This window comes from Schizophyllum commune, assembly GCF_000143185.2.
Source record: "Schizophyllum commune H4-8 unplaced genomic scaffold SCHCOscaffold_13, whole genome shotgun sequence".
In the NCBI taxonomy this organism is placed as follows: Eukaryota; Fungi; Basidiomycota; class Agaricomycetes; order Agaricales; family Schizophyllaceae; genus Schizophyllum; species Schizophyllum commune.
In genome coordinates, this window is record NW_026089550.1 from 76,680 (window position 1) to 89,610 (window position 12,931).

A 12,931-nucleotide genomic window follows, 5' to 3' on the forward strand; every position below is an offset into this window, starting at 1 on the left:
ATATAGTGGAAACACACCAGGGATGAGTCATGGGTGATGACTGATGGGGGTGTCAACACATGCAAATGCCATCAGTACCATACACCAAACAAGACCAAACCAATTGAAGACCAGTCACGCTTGTGGGCGCTTGTGGGTGGCGTGGATATCCCCTGACACACAGGTGCCGCCAAAATAGCGCGCGCCCTAATTAAATAGCGCACGCGCTAATTTTTCCGCCCCTCCCCAATCTGCCCCCGCATCTGGGGATGACCTCCCTACCACCCTAGGACCCCATACATTCAATCCCAGCCCAATCCAAGGGGCTGCCAAATTAGCAATTAAGGATAGCGGTTTTCAGGGCTCTTAGCATACAAATCGCACACATCTATATATGCTAAGAGGTCTACATAAGTGGTACCCTGAGGTGTCGGTTGAACAATCCAGGGTAGTTGGGTCGGAACCCACCGCCTTGCGGGGCGGCGCTGTTCGTGTTGAGCGACAGCTGGTTGGTGAGGTGCTGAATCGTCTCTTGGATCATCGCGAAGTTCTGATCGGACTTGGTACGTCCTTGAGCGAGCTTGGTATGAACTTCGGACTGTAGGCTACGTATAGCGGTCTTAGTTTCCTTTTCGCCTTGGCTAGCACGCTCAGCAAATTCGTGGAGATCCTGCTCGAGTTTAACTAAGCAAGATTCACTGTCGCCCGAGTAGGATACAGCGTGCGAGGCGGAGGCCGCGGAGGTCTGGATAGATGCAACGGGATAAGCGTTGCCAATGGCGTTCTGCGCTGCAGTGAACCCGCAGCGCCAGACCTCGCGCATGGTGGCAACAATAACTTCCCATCGGTAACCTCCTTTGACGATGGATGTGTTGGTCGGCCGTTCCGGGGGAACTGCGCCTTCCTTGCCAGATACCTCAAGAGTGCTCGACTTGCCGACCAACATCATATCAAGGGTCGCAAGGAACTGAGGCGTGCAGACAGAGGCGAGGCACAAGCAAACTTCAAAATTCGAAATCTTGTAGTTGCTACGGCTGAGTTGGAGAATACACGGAGCAAAGCGACAAAGGAACATGTTTCCACGAGTCCCCTCCTGCTTGCCAAGTCCGCGGAACTCGCTACAGATGTGGCTGAGCTCTGCAAGTGTTCCGGACTGCTGACCCGATATTTCAGGGTACTGTTCCAGGATCGCCTTAACAAAGTCCTCCCATGGTTTGTTTTTGAATGCGAGCGCCAGCTCCTCCCACAAGATGCGTGTAGCAGTCTTTTTAGCGTGGAGAGGCGCCTTAGCAATTTTGTCCGCGTCGGACGTGATCCCGTGATCTTTGAGGTAGGTATCAAGATCTCGTAGGAACAAAGGCAAGCCACTCATATCATCCTTGTCAAAGCGAGGGGCGTCAGACGCTGTATGAGAGTAGCGCGCGGTAGACATTGGTTTGGGAACGGAAGTAGAAGTCGAAGTCGGAATAGAAGGAACGGGACGGGATATAATGGTCGGATTCGGAGTCGGAATGGTTCTGGAAGCTGGAGTCGGAGTCGGTTCTTCGGTCGAGGCTGGTTCGGTACGGTCGCGAGTCGGAAATAATTCAGAGAGAGACGGAGTCGAATCGTTGGACAGAGAGCTCAAGGGGGATGAAGCGCGTGGACCCTGTGTCGCGGCCGGTTCGGGCTCGATGGAAAGACGAGAGAATGAAGCAGAGAGGTCGTAGGCAACCGAGAGAGAAGTAGGAGAAGGAGGGTTTGGTTCTGTGTCCTCAGGGAAAGCACCTGGTAAGGTGTCGTCCACTTTGGATGTTTCTACCGGACGTTGGGTAACGGATTTCCGGGGTGATGCTGATCATGATGGGCGACTGGCTTGTTCCGCTAGACGCGCTCGCTCTTTGGCCTTTCTCTTGGATCGCTCGGATGTAGAGCTATCCCAGTCCGGTCTTAGAGCCGAGAGGCTGGATTTTTGTCCAGGAGCCGTCGTGACGGTACCCGAAAACACAAGTAGAATTGGAGAGGGCCTTAATATGACTCTCGAAGTTCGCTCAGCAGCTAGTAATTTGCTGGCTAACACAGAAATATCTCCTCGCGGTGGGCTCCAGATGATGGGATCGTACGCTCACGAAAGACGCGAAGTACAGTCTAGCTAGATGATCCACACAACCAAACACCAACAACCACGATAGTAATGAACACGCTAGACTGGAGGCGCTACGAGAGCGGGCGAGTCCGAGTATTTATATTACTAGGGGATAGATTGTGCTGTTTATGCCAGTTCCAGACGAGCTGGACTGAAGCGAGAAGTCGAGTGGGGCAATCGGACGTCTCGGCGTTCATACGAGCACTTTCGGGTTTGATTGAAGTTCACAAGGCGGGTTAAGGCGCTCAGAAGTTCAGGCTTTTTATGATGTGTAAAGTGCGGGTTAACGTGGTTGTGTTTACTTGGTGTGGTGTGTAGGTACTAGGGCTTCTCTGCACGCGGCGGAAAAAGTCCCCGAATTGTATGTAGGTCTTGGTATATAAGTTGAACGCGTCGTCTCGGCAGTCCAGGCCGCGCGGTAACACACAATGCCTATCTCTGAGTCAAAATCCAACTATAACGCCTATCTGGGCGTTCTCCTGTCCGAATAATCGCGCAATGACTGCAGTTCCTGGCGGTAGAGCGGTTGACTGGTCGGGTATCCTCCTGCGCCGCAATGCCGGGCGCGATTCCACACTTGTTGATGTTTACCAAGGCAAGGCCGGCCTGGTTTCCACCCATTCCCTTGTGCGCGACGCGGCTCAGAGGCCTGCACGGCGGGGAGCGTACAGCCTAGACTGTCGATACGCGGGGAGTGAAGCCCTTGCCGGGGCGGACAGCACTTGGCGGCGCCGACGCTCGGTTAGGAGTTCAACTCGGCGATGTCTGAGATCACGAGCTCGGACCCGAAGTTCCGGTCTTGGACCCAAAGTCACGTGTAGTCACGTTGATGGTTCGAGTTCCGCTTGCGTGGTGCTCTGCGTGTCTCCGCATGACGGCGAGCAGCAGGAAGGCTTGTCCGAGCCCCAACAGTAATCTAGATTCTCTTGACACAGCAGGGCAAGAGGACTGAAGGCTTGAGGCGCGTATAGCGCGGCTACTTGATTAAGTAGGGCCCGCCAAAGGACTCGCAGGATGTCATCGACGACGCGCAGACTCGTGATCAGGTGCCAAAGAGCTCGCTGCTATCCTTGGTCAGTCATTGCAGACGGATAATGCTGCGGACTAGTTGTATTGAAGGTTAGGAAGCGTGGCGCTCCTGGTTTTCTATATCATAAAATACCCCCGACACGCCCGTTGTACAGTCGCGACGTTGGTGCAGTATATACGGATCCGCCCATACAATCTAGACCAGTGCGACTATATATCTCTTGTTTATGTATGTTTTTCCGCGTTTTTCAGCCGCAGGGCGTATCACTACGCGCATGGATGCATCATCGCGCAGCAAAACAGGGAAGCGATAAGTTACCGCTACGCCTTCCCGCCGAAGAATTCCTGGGCCTTGTCACGAGTTGTAGGTATTAGGTACAGCTCGACTCTAGCAGTCACTCGGTTACGTCACGCGCTCACGCTTTATATACCGAGTAGTCACACTATACACTCTTTAGTCCGTGCGTTGTCACCTTCGGTTTGTGTCTGTGTTCGGCGTTGCCGCTGGGCGTGCCAGCCCCTCCAGCTTGCCGCTGAGGGGGGCCTTCGAGGCCCTGCCCGGGGCTTTGTACCGGGTCTGTCGCTTGCCTTTCCTCCTTGCTGCTGCCATCCGACCGCTGGGTCGTATTTGATCATCCACCGCCGACGCTCCTGCTATCCGCAACCTCCCTACCCGTTGGTCACTCCTTGCATCCACTTGTGATAGGCCTCGCAGTGGCCGACACGAGGCGAATGGGGCGTTGAGGAGAACAAGTACATGCTGGAGCTCGCCGTGGCCTTCGAGCGGGGCGAGGCCGAGATACCCATGGAGTCCGCCTGGAAGGACCGCTTGCGGAAATCGGAGCCGCAGCAACCTCGGTTCCGGCTTCTGCAAGAGCGAAGCCTTGAGCGTCGCCGACGCTGAAGCTTGGGCGGAGTACTTCCAGCACGTCTATGGCGGCGACCGCCGATTTGTGCATATTGCGGATCTGGGAGAGCAGCTGCGCCCCGCGCGTCTGTACGAGTAAGCACGTCTCGACTCGGAAGGGGGGCTTTGTGGAGAACCCGGTATCACAAGCATCCTCGTCGAGACTCTGCGGGGGTGGGCGTACTGATTAAGATTCCTATTGTACTTTTATCATTTCTACGAGCCACGACAGCATGCGCGACCCCCGTGATCGCGCATGCTCTACTACGTAACACCTTGTACTTGTAGTCTCAGACACACGAATGACGACACACTTCTTACCACCATCTTGCTTTTTCCTCGCAGCTGAGAGAATGCTTGGCAGGCTTGTACCGCCTCTGTAGATACGGTCGAGGAATCCAGGACTGCCGGTGACCTCCTGTATTGCCTCGCCAGCAGACGACCACTCCGCGTCGACACTTTACGCCTCCGTGAGTGAACCCTCCCGGAGCCCCAGGTCTCCACACAGACAGTGCCTCAAGATTGTAACAGCGGTGGAAAAGAGGGCACTGAGTCTTAACACCGCGCTTCTGATTATCCTTCTCGATGACTGAGTTGAGGATCAGTGGACCAAAGTATCCACTCTTGTAGAGGTCTTGAGCGGAGGAAAAGTACGGTTTCAGACAGAGATTGCATGTGAATGGAGTAGCAACTGCAGACGCCACTGCGCGCAACGCCGGACAGGGACATGTGTGAGAATCAGAGACCTTCGGGAGAGCACGGATATCGAGCTAGTGAGGCAATGATAAGCTCAGTGCTCGGTCTACGTAGTGAGAGAGCGACTGTATTCACCTAGTGAGGCAACGATAAGCTGAGAGAGAGTAAGTAAACGGTAAATAAGGAGCGGTTCGGGCAGCTCACCTCAGTGCTCGGTCTACGTAGTGAGAGAGCAACTGAGGAGAGCGGCCGATCGGAAAGTGAAGATATACGGAGGCTTATGTAAGTATGTGGGACCGTATGGGTCCGTTTTGTGGGTCCGTGTATTGTACCCTAAAAGGAACATCAGGAAAAGCGGCCCGGCGGCCGTAGCGGACTCAGCCGGACTCAAGCGGGCTCAAGCGTCTCAAACGCTCAAGAGCCCCAAAAGTTATTGCCCAAAATCAAACGTTCTCAAGACGCTTGACTCGTCCTTGAACCCGCTTGAGCCCGCTTGAGTCGGTTTGAGTTTAGCCAAGCATCATGAAGCTGCTTCAAAATTCAATTTTTCTATCACTAGATTCCTTCAATAGACCACTAAATTTGCTTGATTGCAGTCACTAATATCTAGACTACAATAAATAACTATATTGCCAAGTCTCCCCGCAGCTAGCCTGGCCAGTCCCTCGCCACTCACCGCTGCCAGGATGTGCTCGTTGTTATAGGGGGGCTACTTCTCATCTCCCCGACGCTCCCGAGTGCCACAACACGTGGTCGCGCCGACCGCCTTCCCGAGCCCGCGCACGTCCCAACACATCCAGCACTCCCACCCATCGGACGCGCACATTCCCGCACTCGTCCCCGCATCCGCCGCCTGCCCCACTCTCGCCGTCGCCCGACGCCGCGACACGTGTCTGCACATCTCATGCTTCTGACGTGTCAGCTACCATCAGCACGTCCTGGGCTCAAACACGCACCTGCAGCACTCCTCGCGTCATTCTGCGTTGTCTGGCACTCCTCGTGTCGTGTGCTGGCTCGGGCTCGAAAACTCACCACTCGGTAAATGCCAAGCTCGCACGCCTGCCGTTGAGTCGCACATCCCGGGCGAATGCCCAGGACACATGGCGCTCGTTGGGTAGCGGACCTGCATCGTCCTGCGACGTCACCTGTGTGCACCGTGCCTACTCTCGTGCCCGCCGCTCCGGTCTGTTCCGAGCCACTGCCTGCGCGACATCTGCCTCGCCCAGTCCTTGCACGCCCACGCATCGCGCGAGCAGCCGGTCAGCGGGTGCAGGTATTCCCAGCCAGGCTGCGCGCATTGAAGTACGTGCGGCCGGCTGCAGACACGAGGACCATTGCACGTGCACAACGTGTACGTGCCACGTCACGCAGCGACGTGGCCCCTGCGAACACGTCAGCTCAGGTGGGCATACACGGACCACCCGCGCATGCAATACGCGCGGCAGATGAAGATGCGGGTGGGTGGGGAAGAGAACGGCGATGGTGGTGATGGCGCCGTGCGACCTGCATTGGTGGTCGCTGTTGTGACTCACGACCGCTACTTCCCGACGGCGGCTCGGGCCTCCGCATTTGGGCAGTCTCGACCGATATCTTGGACAGCGGACTTCCTTTCTCCGTCTTTCTTATCTTTGTGTTCACTTTCTAGGGTATATGTGTTGTTTACTTTGACAGGACATGACTTGTAGATATTCAGGACGAGTCAGTGTATTTCTTGGCATTATTCAGCCAATATCTGCACCCCAATTACCTACGAGTATTTAAGCCATCCGAACTCTCGAATATAGTCAGAATTCTCCTCCCTCTTCCACCCGAAAGCCCGGTCTGATCGCTAGTCGAAGAGGCGAGAGCCACATCGCCTTAGTGACACGTTGTCGGAGGCGTCAGGACATAGCGAGATAGAGGGAGAGGAGGGGGCGGTGGGGGTAATATCAAGGTGATGTCAATGGAGGACAACGCGCGGCTGAGCTGCCGACGCGCGTCGAGCGGACAGTGAAGGACGAAGACAAGAGACGCCGATCGACTGCGGGCGGAGTTGTTCCGCCCGGTCACGTGACTTGCGGAGATCCGGCCCGACACGCCGACCTTCGCCTCGTCCAGTGGCGCGGCCGTTGTCCCTGCTCTCTCCTTCCCCCGAGTGAACATGTTCCCTGCTCTTATGCACCTGCCTGCAAGATAATGCTAACTACTACATATATACTATGCTGCATTCCTGTTTTTTGCCTCTCTGCAATCTCTCTGGGTATGCTCTACTAATTCCTCATGTACTGTTGCTACTTTACTTGGGCTATTTACAATATGATAATTCAGACTATGTACAAAGGAAAGAGTCATCAATTCTCTTGAGTTCACTTGACATACATCCCAGATCCTCAAGCGCTCTCAAGCGGGTTCAAGCGGGCTCAAGAGGATTCAAGCGCCTTCGGGATTGGCCGAAATCTCAAGTGCTCTCAAGCGGCTTGGCCGCGGGGGTACTTTTGGTGATGAAAGGAAAGCATACGTAACGGACTTGCGTCCGGATTGTCCATGGGTATATAGGTAAGTAAGGTAAGTACTGACCTGCATCTCATCAACATGGTGGTCGAATCAAATTTAAAGGTGAAGGTCTCGCCGATGGCGCAAACGCGAGCCGTCACGTCACGTAGTGACGCGTCACCCGCGGTCGTCCGCGGCCCGCGCGGGCTTTCGCCCCTAGGTCTTTGAGCTCCTTTGCGTGGCCGTTGATGGATATATAGGCTTGCGGCTCTGCCTCATCTTCCTTCTCAAACTCCTCTATCTCGCTACTCTGGCACCCGGACGAATTTCTTTACGAATCTTGCACGACTACACGGCTTCCACGACATACAATGACTGGCACCATGTTGAGTCTTTCCGAAGCCGACAACCTGATCCCTAGCAGCGGGAGACAGATGCTCGATCATGTCAACCGCCTGCACAGCACTGGGTGCGCCGTACTTCCCTCTGAATTCAGCCCGAGGCTGACACGAAATCCACCAGCGTGCAGATCGACATCGGTACGTCGCCCGAGCTTGAGGGAACTGCTGCCACTCAACTCTCCTTTCAGATCTCCCCCAAATTGCCGTTGTCGGTACACAAAGCGTCGGAAAGACCTCCCTCATTGAGTCCATCACCGGCATCTCTCTCCCTCGCGAGAGCGGGACATGTACTCGGTAAGTCTGCCCGTACTTCGCCCACCTCATCCTCTGAACCCCGCCTCTTTCCCAGCTGCCCCATCGAGTGCCGCCTCGCGCACTCCGATGCCAATTGGTCCTGTGTTGTCTCCCTCCGCATAACCGAGCACGGTCAAGCGCGCAACATCCCCTTCGGCGACATCATCCTCGACCCCAAAGACGTCGAGAAGCGTGTCCGTAAGGCGCAAAAGGCCATTCTCAACCCCTCGCAGCCAGTCACGGCCTTCTTGAATGAGGATGCAGACCTGAAGGCCGTCAATGAGGAGCGCTTCTCAAGCAATACAATTTGCTTGCAGATCACCGGGCCTAACTTGACTGATCTGTCGTTCTGCGACTTGCCCGGTGCGTCGTTTTCCGTTTCCTTTTTTGCCACGCTCATGCTGTGCTAGGCCTTATCGCGAGCGTCTCCATGGATGGCGACGCGCAGGACATCAAGCTCGTTGATGATCTCGTCCGCAGCTATATAATGAAGCCGAGCTGCATTATTCTACTCGCCGTCAGCTGCGAGAGTACGCGAATATCCTCTAGCTTGCTTTCTCATCTCACCGTCACTCCCGTAGCTGACTTCGAGAACCAAAAAGCGCACCAACTTGTCCACGAAGTTGACCCCGAGCGCGCTAGAACTATCGGTACGTTCTTCGTCTTTGCTCTCCCTTCCCTCTCCCTCGTTCACCTAATTCTTCTTCATCCCCTTGTTCCCTCCCTCCCTCCCTCTCCCTTTCCCTCTTCCTGCCTCGCCCCTCCTTTATGCCCGTCCCATCACTTACCTCGTTCCACCTTAGGCGTTCTCACCAAACCCGACCGCATCCAAAAACTCGAGGAAGGCCAATGGCTCCGCCTCCTCCGCAACGAAAAGGAGGAGCTTGCCTACGGCTGGTACGTTGTCAAGCTGCCCACGTCCGCTGACATGCGCGAGGGCATCACCTGGGCAGAGGCGCGCGCCGACGAGACGCGCTTCTTTGACAACACGTATCCGTGGCCGGACGAAGCGTCGACGCACCTCGGGACGCCGAATCTGATTGTGCAGCTGGAGGCGGTGCTGAGTGGGCTCATCATAAAGCGGTGAGTCTTCGTTTGAAAGCTTCTTGCTTCGAGTGAGCAGTACGGAATGCTCAAGCTCAGCAACTCACTCCCCTTCCCAGACTTCCCGAAATCGAGAAAGAGCTCTCCGAGTCCATCTCTCGCACCCAGCGTCGCCTCGCCGACCTCCCGCCGCCGCCACCCGAGCACCCCTTCCTCGAGATCAACCACCAACTCGGCGCATTCTGCGCGGAGGTCCAATCGTGCGTCGACGGCAAGAGCTCGCCCGCAGGCGAGATCGCGCTACAGCAAACGATCCGTCCGCGCTTTCAAAGGTTCAAGTCGTGCTTGCTGAAGACGGCACCGCGATTCTTGCCGTGGGATCGCGCGGGTGCGGCGGGGCATGAGTTAAAAGCGCCCGAGTTCACTCACTTTGAGGATGGAGGGGAGAGTTTTACGGGCAAGTTCTGCGTTCGCTCACGTTGCTCTGCCCGCTCATGATGCTTTCTTAGTCTCTCCCACCACCCACTTCTCCTTCAACCCGCCCAACCAGCAGGTCGAGCGCCTCGCCCGGCCCGTCTACCTCGACGAGGTCTATACGAAAGCCCAAGAGGAGCGCATCCGCGAACTCCCCGGCATGATGTCCTTCGACGTCTACATGCACTATATCAATGAGTTCCTCGCCGGCTGGCCGGACCCTACGCACGAGCTGGCTCAAGAAGTCGCTGCGGACGTCTCGCGCATTGTGCGCAAGCTCGTGAAGCAACGATTCGCGGGCGTTGGACATGGCGCGCTGCAGTATAGGGTGGGGTGAGTGAGATTAGGAGACGTGGAAATGGTGAGGAGGGAATGCTGACTGAAGTTCAAAGGAATGTCATGCAGGAAACGGTCAAGAAGCGCTCTGCGGAGACGCTCGAAGCCCTCAACGAGCTCCTCGAGCGCGCGAAGACGCCTCACACGTTGCTAGAGGCGCAGTACACCTTCTATCGCGAGGGACTCGAGCAATACTATCGCCAAGCGTACGAGAGCCCTCCGGATCCCACTCTCGCTCTTACTGTACCCGCCCCCGCGCCCGCGGCGTCGATGCCCACGCCAATATCTGGTTCTGCGACGCCAGCTTCTCAGCCTCCGCCTGCCTTTCCACCGACTGCAAACAGCGGCTTCACCTTCGGCAAGCCCAAGCCCAACGACTCGACCTCGAAAGAGGTCGCGGACGCCGGAAAGCAGGGTAAGGGAGGCCTCCCCTTTCCCTTCCCGACCACACCGCAGACTCCTAACCCCCCGTATTGATTCGCTCCAGCGGCCTCGAAGGGTACCTTCGGCAGCGCGTCGACCCCAGTGGTAAAGCTACCCGCTGAGAAGCCAGCGAGCGGATTCTTCGGATCGACATCGAGTGCTACAAGTGGCTCGACGCCTTCGCCCTTCGGAAATACGAGCTCGGCGTTCAAGATGGCTTCTATGAGCCCGGGACCTTTCGGCGGGCCCACCGGAAGTACGAGTCCGGCACCCTCTACTCCTGCGCCCTCCGCGCCTACGCTGGCACCTAATGTTCTCTCTGCGGAGATGTCGACGGCGCTGGGCGTGATGGCGCATGTGCGGGCGTACTTCGAGAGTAAGAGCATCTTCTTATCCTTTCCTCCAAGAAGACCAACATGTCTTTAGTTGCTTACAAGCGCTACCTCGACAACGTCCACGAGATCGTCGACTACAAGCTCGTACGCGGCGTCGCACGCGAGCTTCTGCCCTCGCTCTGCCGGTACGTCCCACGATTCCAGTCAGATTCCCGATTTACATACCTTATATATCGCCCGATGTCGACCTTGTCACTTTTCCATCGTGGTTTGATCTGACTCTCTTTGCTCATTTCATCCCCAGCGGGCTCGGAATCGATGGTCGCGACGCACAGAAGGTATGCGCAAGCTTGACAGCCGAGCGCGAGGACGTACGCGTGCGTCGGGAGGAGCTGCGCAAGAAGCTCGAGCGGCTAGAGGCGGCGAGCCAGGAGCTCGCGGCCTACCGTTGAGCGTTAGGGGGGTGGACCCATCAGGTGTGGGAAGATACTAGGTGAGTATTCAGGCACTTGGTATGTGCGAGCGAGAGCGCTGAGAATCAAACCAGGGGGTACATATACTACAAGGATAATTTAGCTCATATTTCTTGGATATTCACGTTTTTGAAGCCATGAGCACGGGGATTCCTGGACGAGACCATCCACTGGCCTCTCGTTCTCTCCGATTTCGTTGAACCACAACGCCGACTACTCACGCCGTCGTCGAGTGTCCTTCTGACGGCCGTCTTCGTCCTCAATCTGGACGAAGAGGTTCGACGGCGACATAACATGGATTTCTACAGCATCACGCTAGCCTTATACCCCTGGGCTACCGGGGATACGGAAGGATCATTGCCTGGCTGCTCTGATACCCCTTTCCAACCGCTCAACGCATAGCGACACGAAGGTTGCTCTATGACGGCAATTGTCGGTCCATTATACTTCCGCGTATGTCCAGAGGTCGACACTGACGAGAATTCTCTGACTTCGCTGACGTTCAGCTCCCTTCCCGTAGACAGTGCAGTACGGTTCCTCGCAAAACCAAAGGCTCCGACACTCCTTAGCACCTTACGGCAGGCTGAATAGGCGCGCGAGCACGGCCCGCGACCCGATGCACGGAGACGCGCCTCGATCCCGACATATCCAGCTTCTCTCTTACCACGACCCTCCCCCTCCTCTCCCGGTCAGTCAGGATGCCCAAGGCTTACTGTCCGATATGCACATGCTACCTCAACATCCTCGACATGCGATTGTTCGGCTGCGGTGCGTGCGTCTACACAGCGCGCTTTCTCTCTCTGAATCTTCAGCAGGCCATGGCTGCTGCGCAAGATGTATCTCCCAGCTAGCGCGTCAAGCATGCCCTGCATGTCGTCGACCATTCACTCGGGACGACCCGTACACGCTACATGTCGAAGTTCTGGAGGACGCAGACGTTCCGGAGCCCATCGAGACTGCGACGCGTCGACTTGAGCGCGTGCTGACGGGCACAAATCTCGCCGTAGCGAAGGCTGCGCAGCAAAGCTTGCAAGCGCTTGCGGAGAAGCTGGGCGACGAGGGGAAGGTCGATGCGGTGCGTGGCTATACGTTTCGTACGTTCGTCTACTCATCCACGACAGGGTGTCCTCAACGCGGCTATCTCCCTCCTCGACAAGCGCGTCGCCCCCCTTCTAAACCACATCACCAACCAGCGCCACACCATCCGCGAGCTCATGGAATCTGTCGACAGAGGACTTCCCCTCGATCGCGACCTCAAGACGCGCCAACTCCAGCGACGGCTCGAGCGCGCTGAAGACGAACGCGATCGTGCGCGACAAGCTCTACGCGCTGCCGGCGCCACTCTTGCTGCCGCTCGCGAGGACGCGTTCGCCCATCCCGAGGTTCTCGCGGTCCGAGAGGAAAGGGACGAGCTTCAAGGGCGACTTTCGACCGTACGGCGGCAGCTTGACGTCGCGCTGGAGCAGGAGTTGGCGCGCAAGAAGCGCAACCCTTTCGCTCAGGTGAGTGCCCGCCCTCATCTGCGTCTTCTCAGTTTGCTCAAAGCCTAACGCAGTCGGCTATGCAACGAGAAAACCAATCGCTCAAATCCCGCGTCGCTGAGCTCGAGCAGAAGTTGGCCAACGCCGAGCGGCCATCTTTGGTACGTAGACTCTGTATTCGTGCGGCCTATCTAACCTCTGGCTTCCAGAGCTGCGCGACCGGCAGCGCCTCCGCGTCTGCGACAACTTCAACACCAATGGAGAAGACACACGCACGCGGCATGAACCCTTTCATCCGCAAGCGCTCGGCCTCGACCTCCGCTAGCCCAAGAAAGCGAATCCGCGTTGCTTCCCCTCCTAGCCAGCACTCGCACCCGTCCTTCGACTACTTCTCAGACTATGATGATGACAACGAAAATCAGCCGCAGGTACTTCCTCGACGTGAGCTTCACCTACGTTCTC

The 12,931-nt window shown here is 56.5% G+C and overlaps 4 protein-coding genes across 4 annotated transcripts; 3 read left to right on the forward strand and 1 right to left on the reverse strand.

Moving 5' to 3' along the window:
- Positions 1-3,602: 3,602 nt before the first annotated feature.
- SCHCODRAFT_02453801 (uncharacterized protein) lies at positions 3,603-3,838 on the reverse strand (the record flags this gene model as incomplete). Its single annotated transcript, XM_050342569.1, has 2 exons — positions 3,603-3,750; positions 3,807-3,838. Coding segments are annotated over 2 exons (180 nt in total), but the record flags the coding sequence as incomplete, so codon positions are not given.
- A 1,824-nt stretch (positions 3,839-5,662) lies between these two features.
- SCHCODRAFT_02094034 (uncharacterized protein) lies at positions 5,663-6,409 on the forward strand. Its single transcript, XM_050341766.1, has one exon. The coding sequence runs from the start codon at positions 5,824-5,826 to the stop codon at positions 6,223-6,225; it is 402 nt and encodes a 133-aa protein (XP_050197551.1). The 5' UTR covers positions 5,663-5,823; the 3' UTR covers positions 6,226-6,409.
- Positions 6,410-7,435: 1,026 nt separating this feature from the next.
- SCHCODRAFT_02641343 (uncharacterized protein) lies at positions 7,436-11,138 on the forward strand. The gene is made up of 14 exons (XM_050346203.1): positions 7,436-7,677; positions 7,731-7,747; positions 7,798-7,903; positions 7,959-8,266; positions 8,314-8,433; positions 8,485-8,553; positions 8,707-8,986; positions 9,067-9,404; positions 9,457-9,754; positions 9,814-10,172; positions 10,245-10,556; positions 10,607-10,700; positions 10,820-11,008; positions 11,063-11,138. The coding sequence occupies exons 1-13, from the start codon at positions 7,580-7,582 to the stop codon at positions 10,965-10,967; spliced, it is 2,547 nt and encodes an 848-aa protein (XP_050197552.1). The 5' UTR covers positions 7,436-7,579; the 3' UTR covers positions 10,968-11,008; positions 11,063-11,138.
- A 548-nt stretch (positions 11,139-11,686) lies between these two features.
- On the forward strand, positions 11,687-12,794 carry SCHCODRAFT_01176407 (uncharacterized protein; the record flags this gene model as incomplete). Its single annotated transcript, XM_003026976.1, has 5 exons — positions 11,687-11,756; positions 11,804-12,063; positions 12,110-12,490; positions 12,544-12,630; positions 12,696-12,794. 5 exons carry the CDS (start codon positions 11,687-11,689, stop codon positions 12,792-12,794), a joined length of 897 nt encoding a protein of 298 aa, XP_003027022.1.
- Between the last annotated feature and the right edge of the window lie 137 nt (positions 12,795-12,931).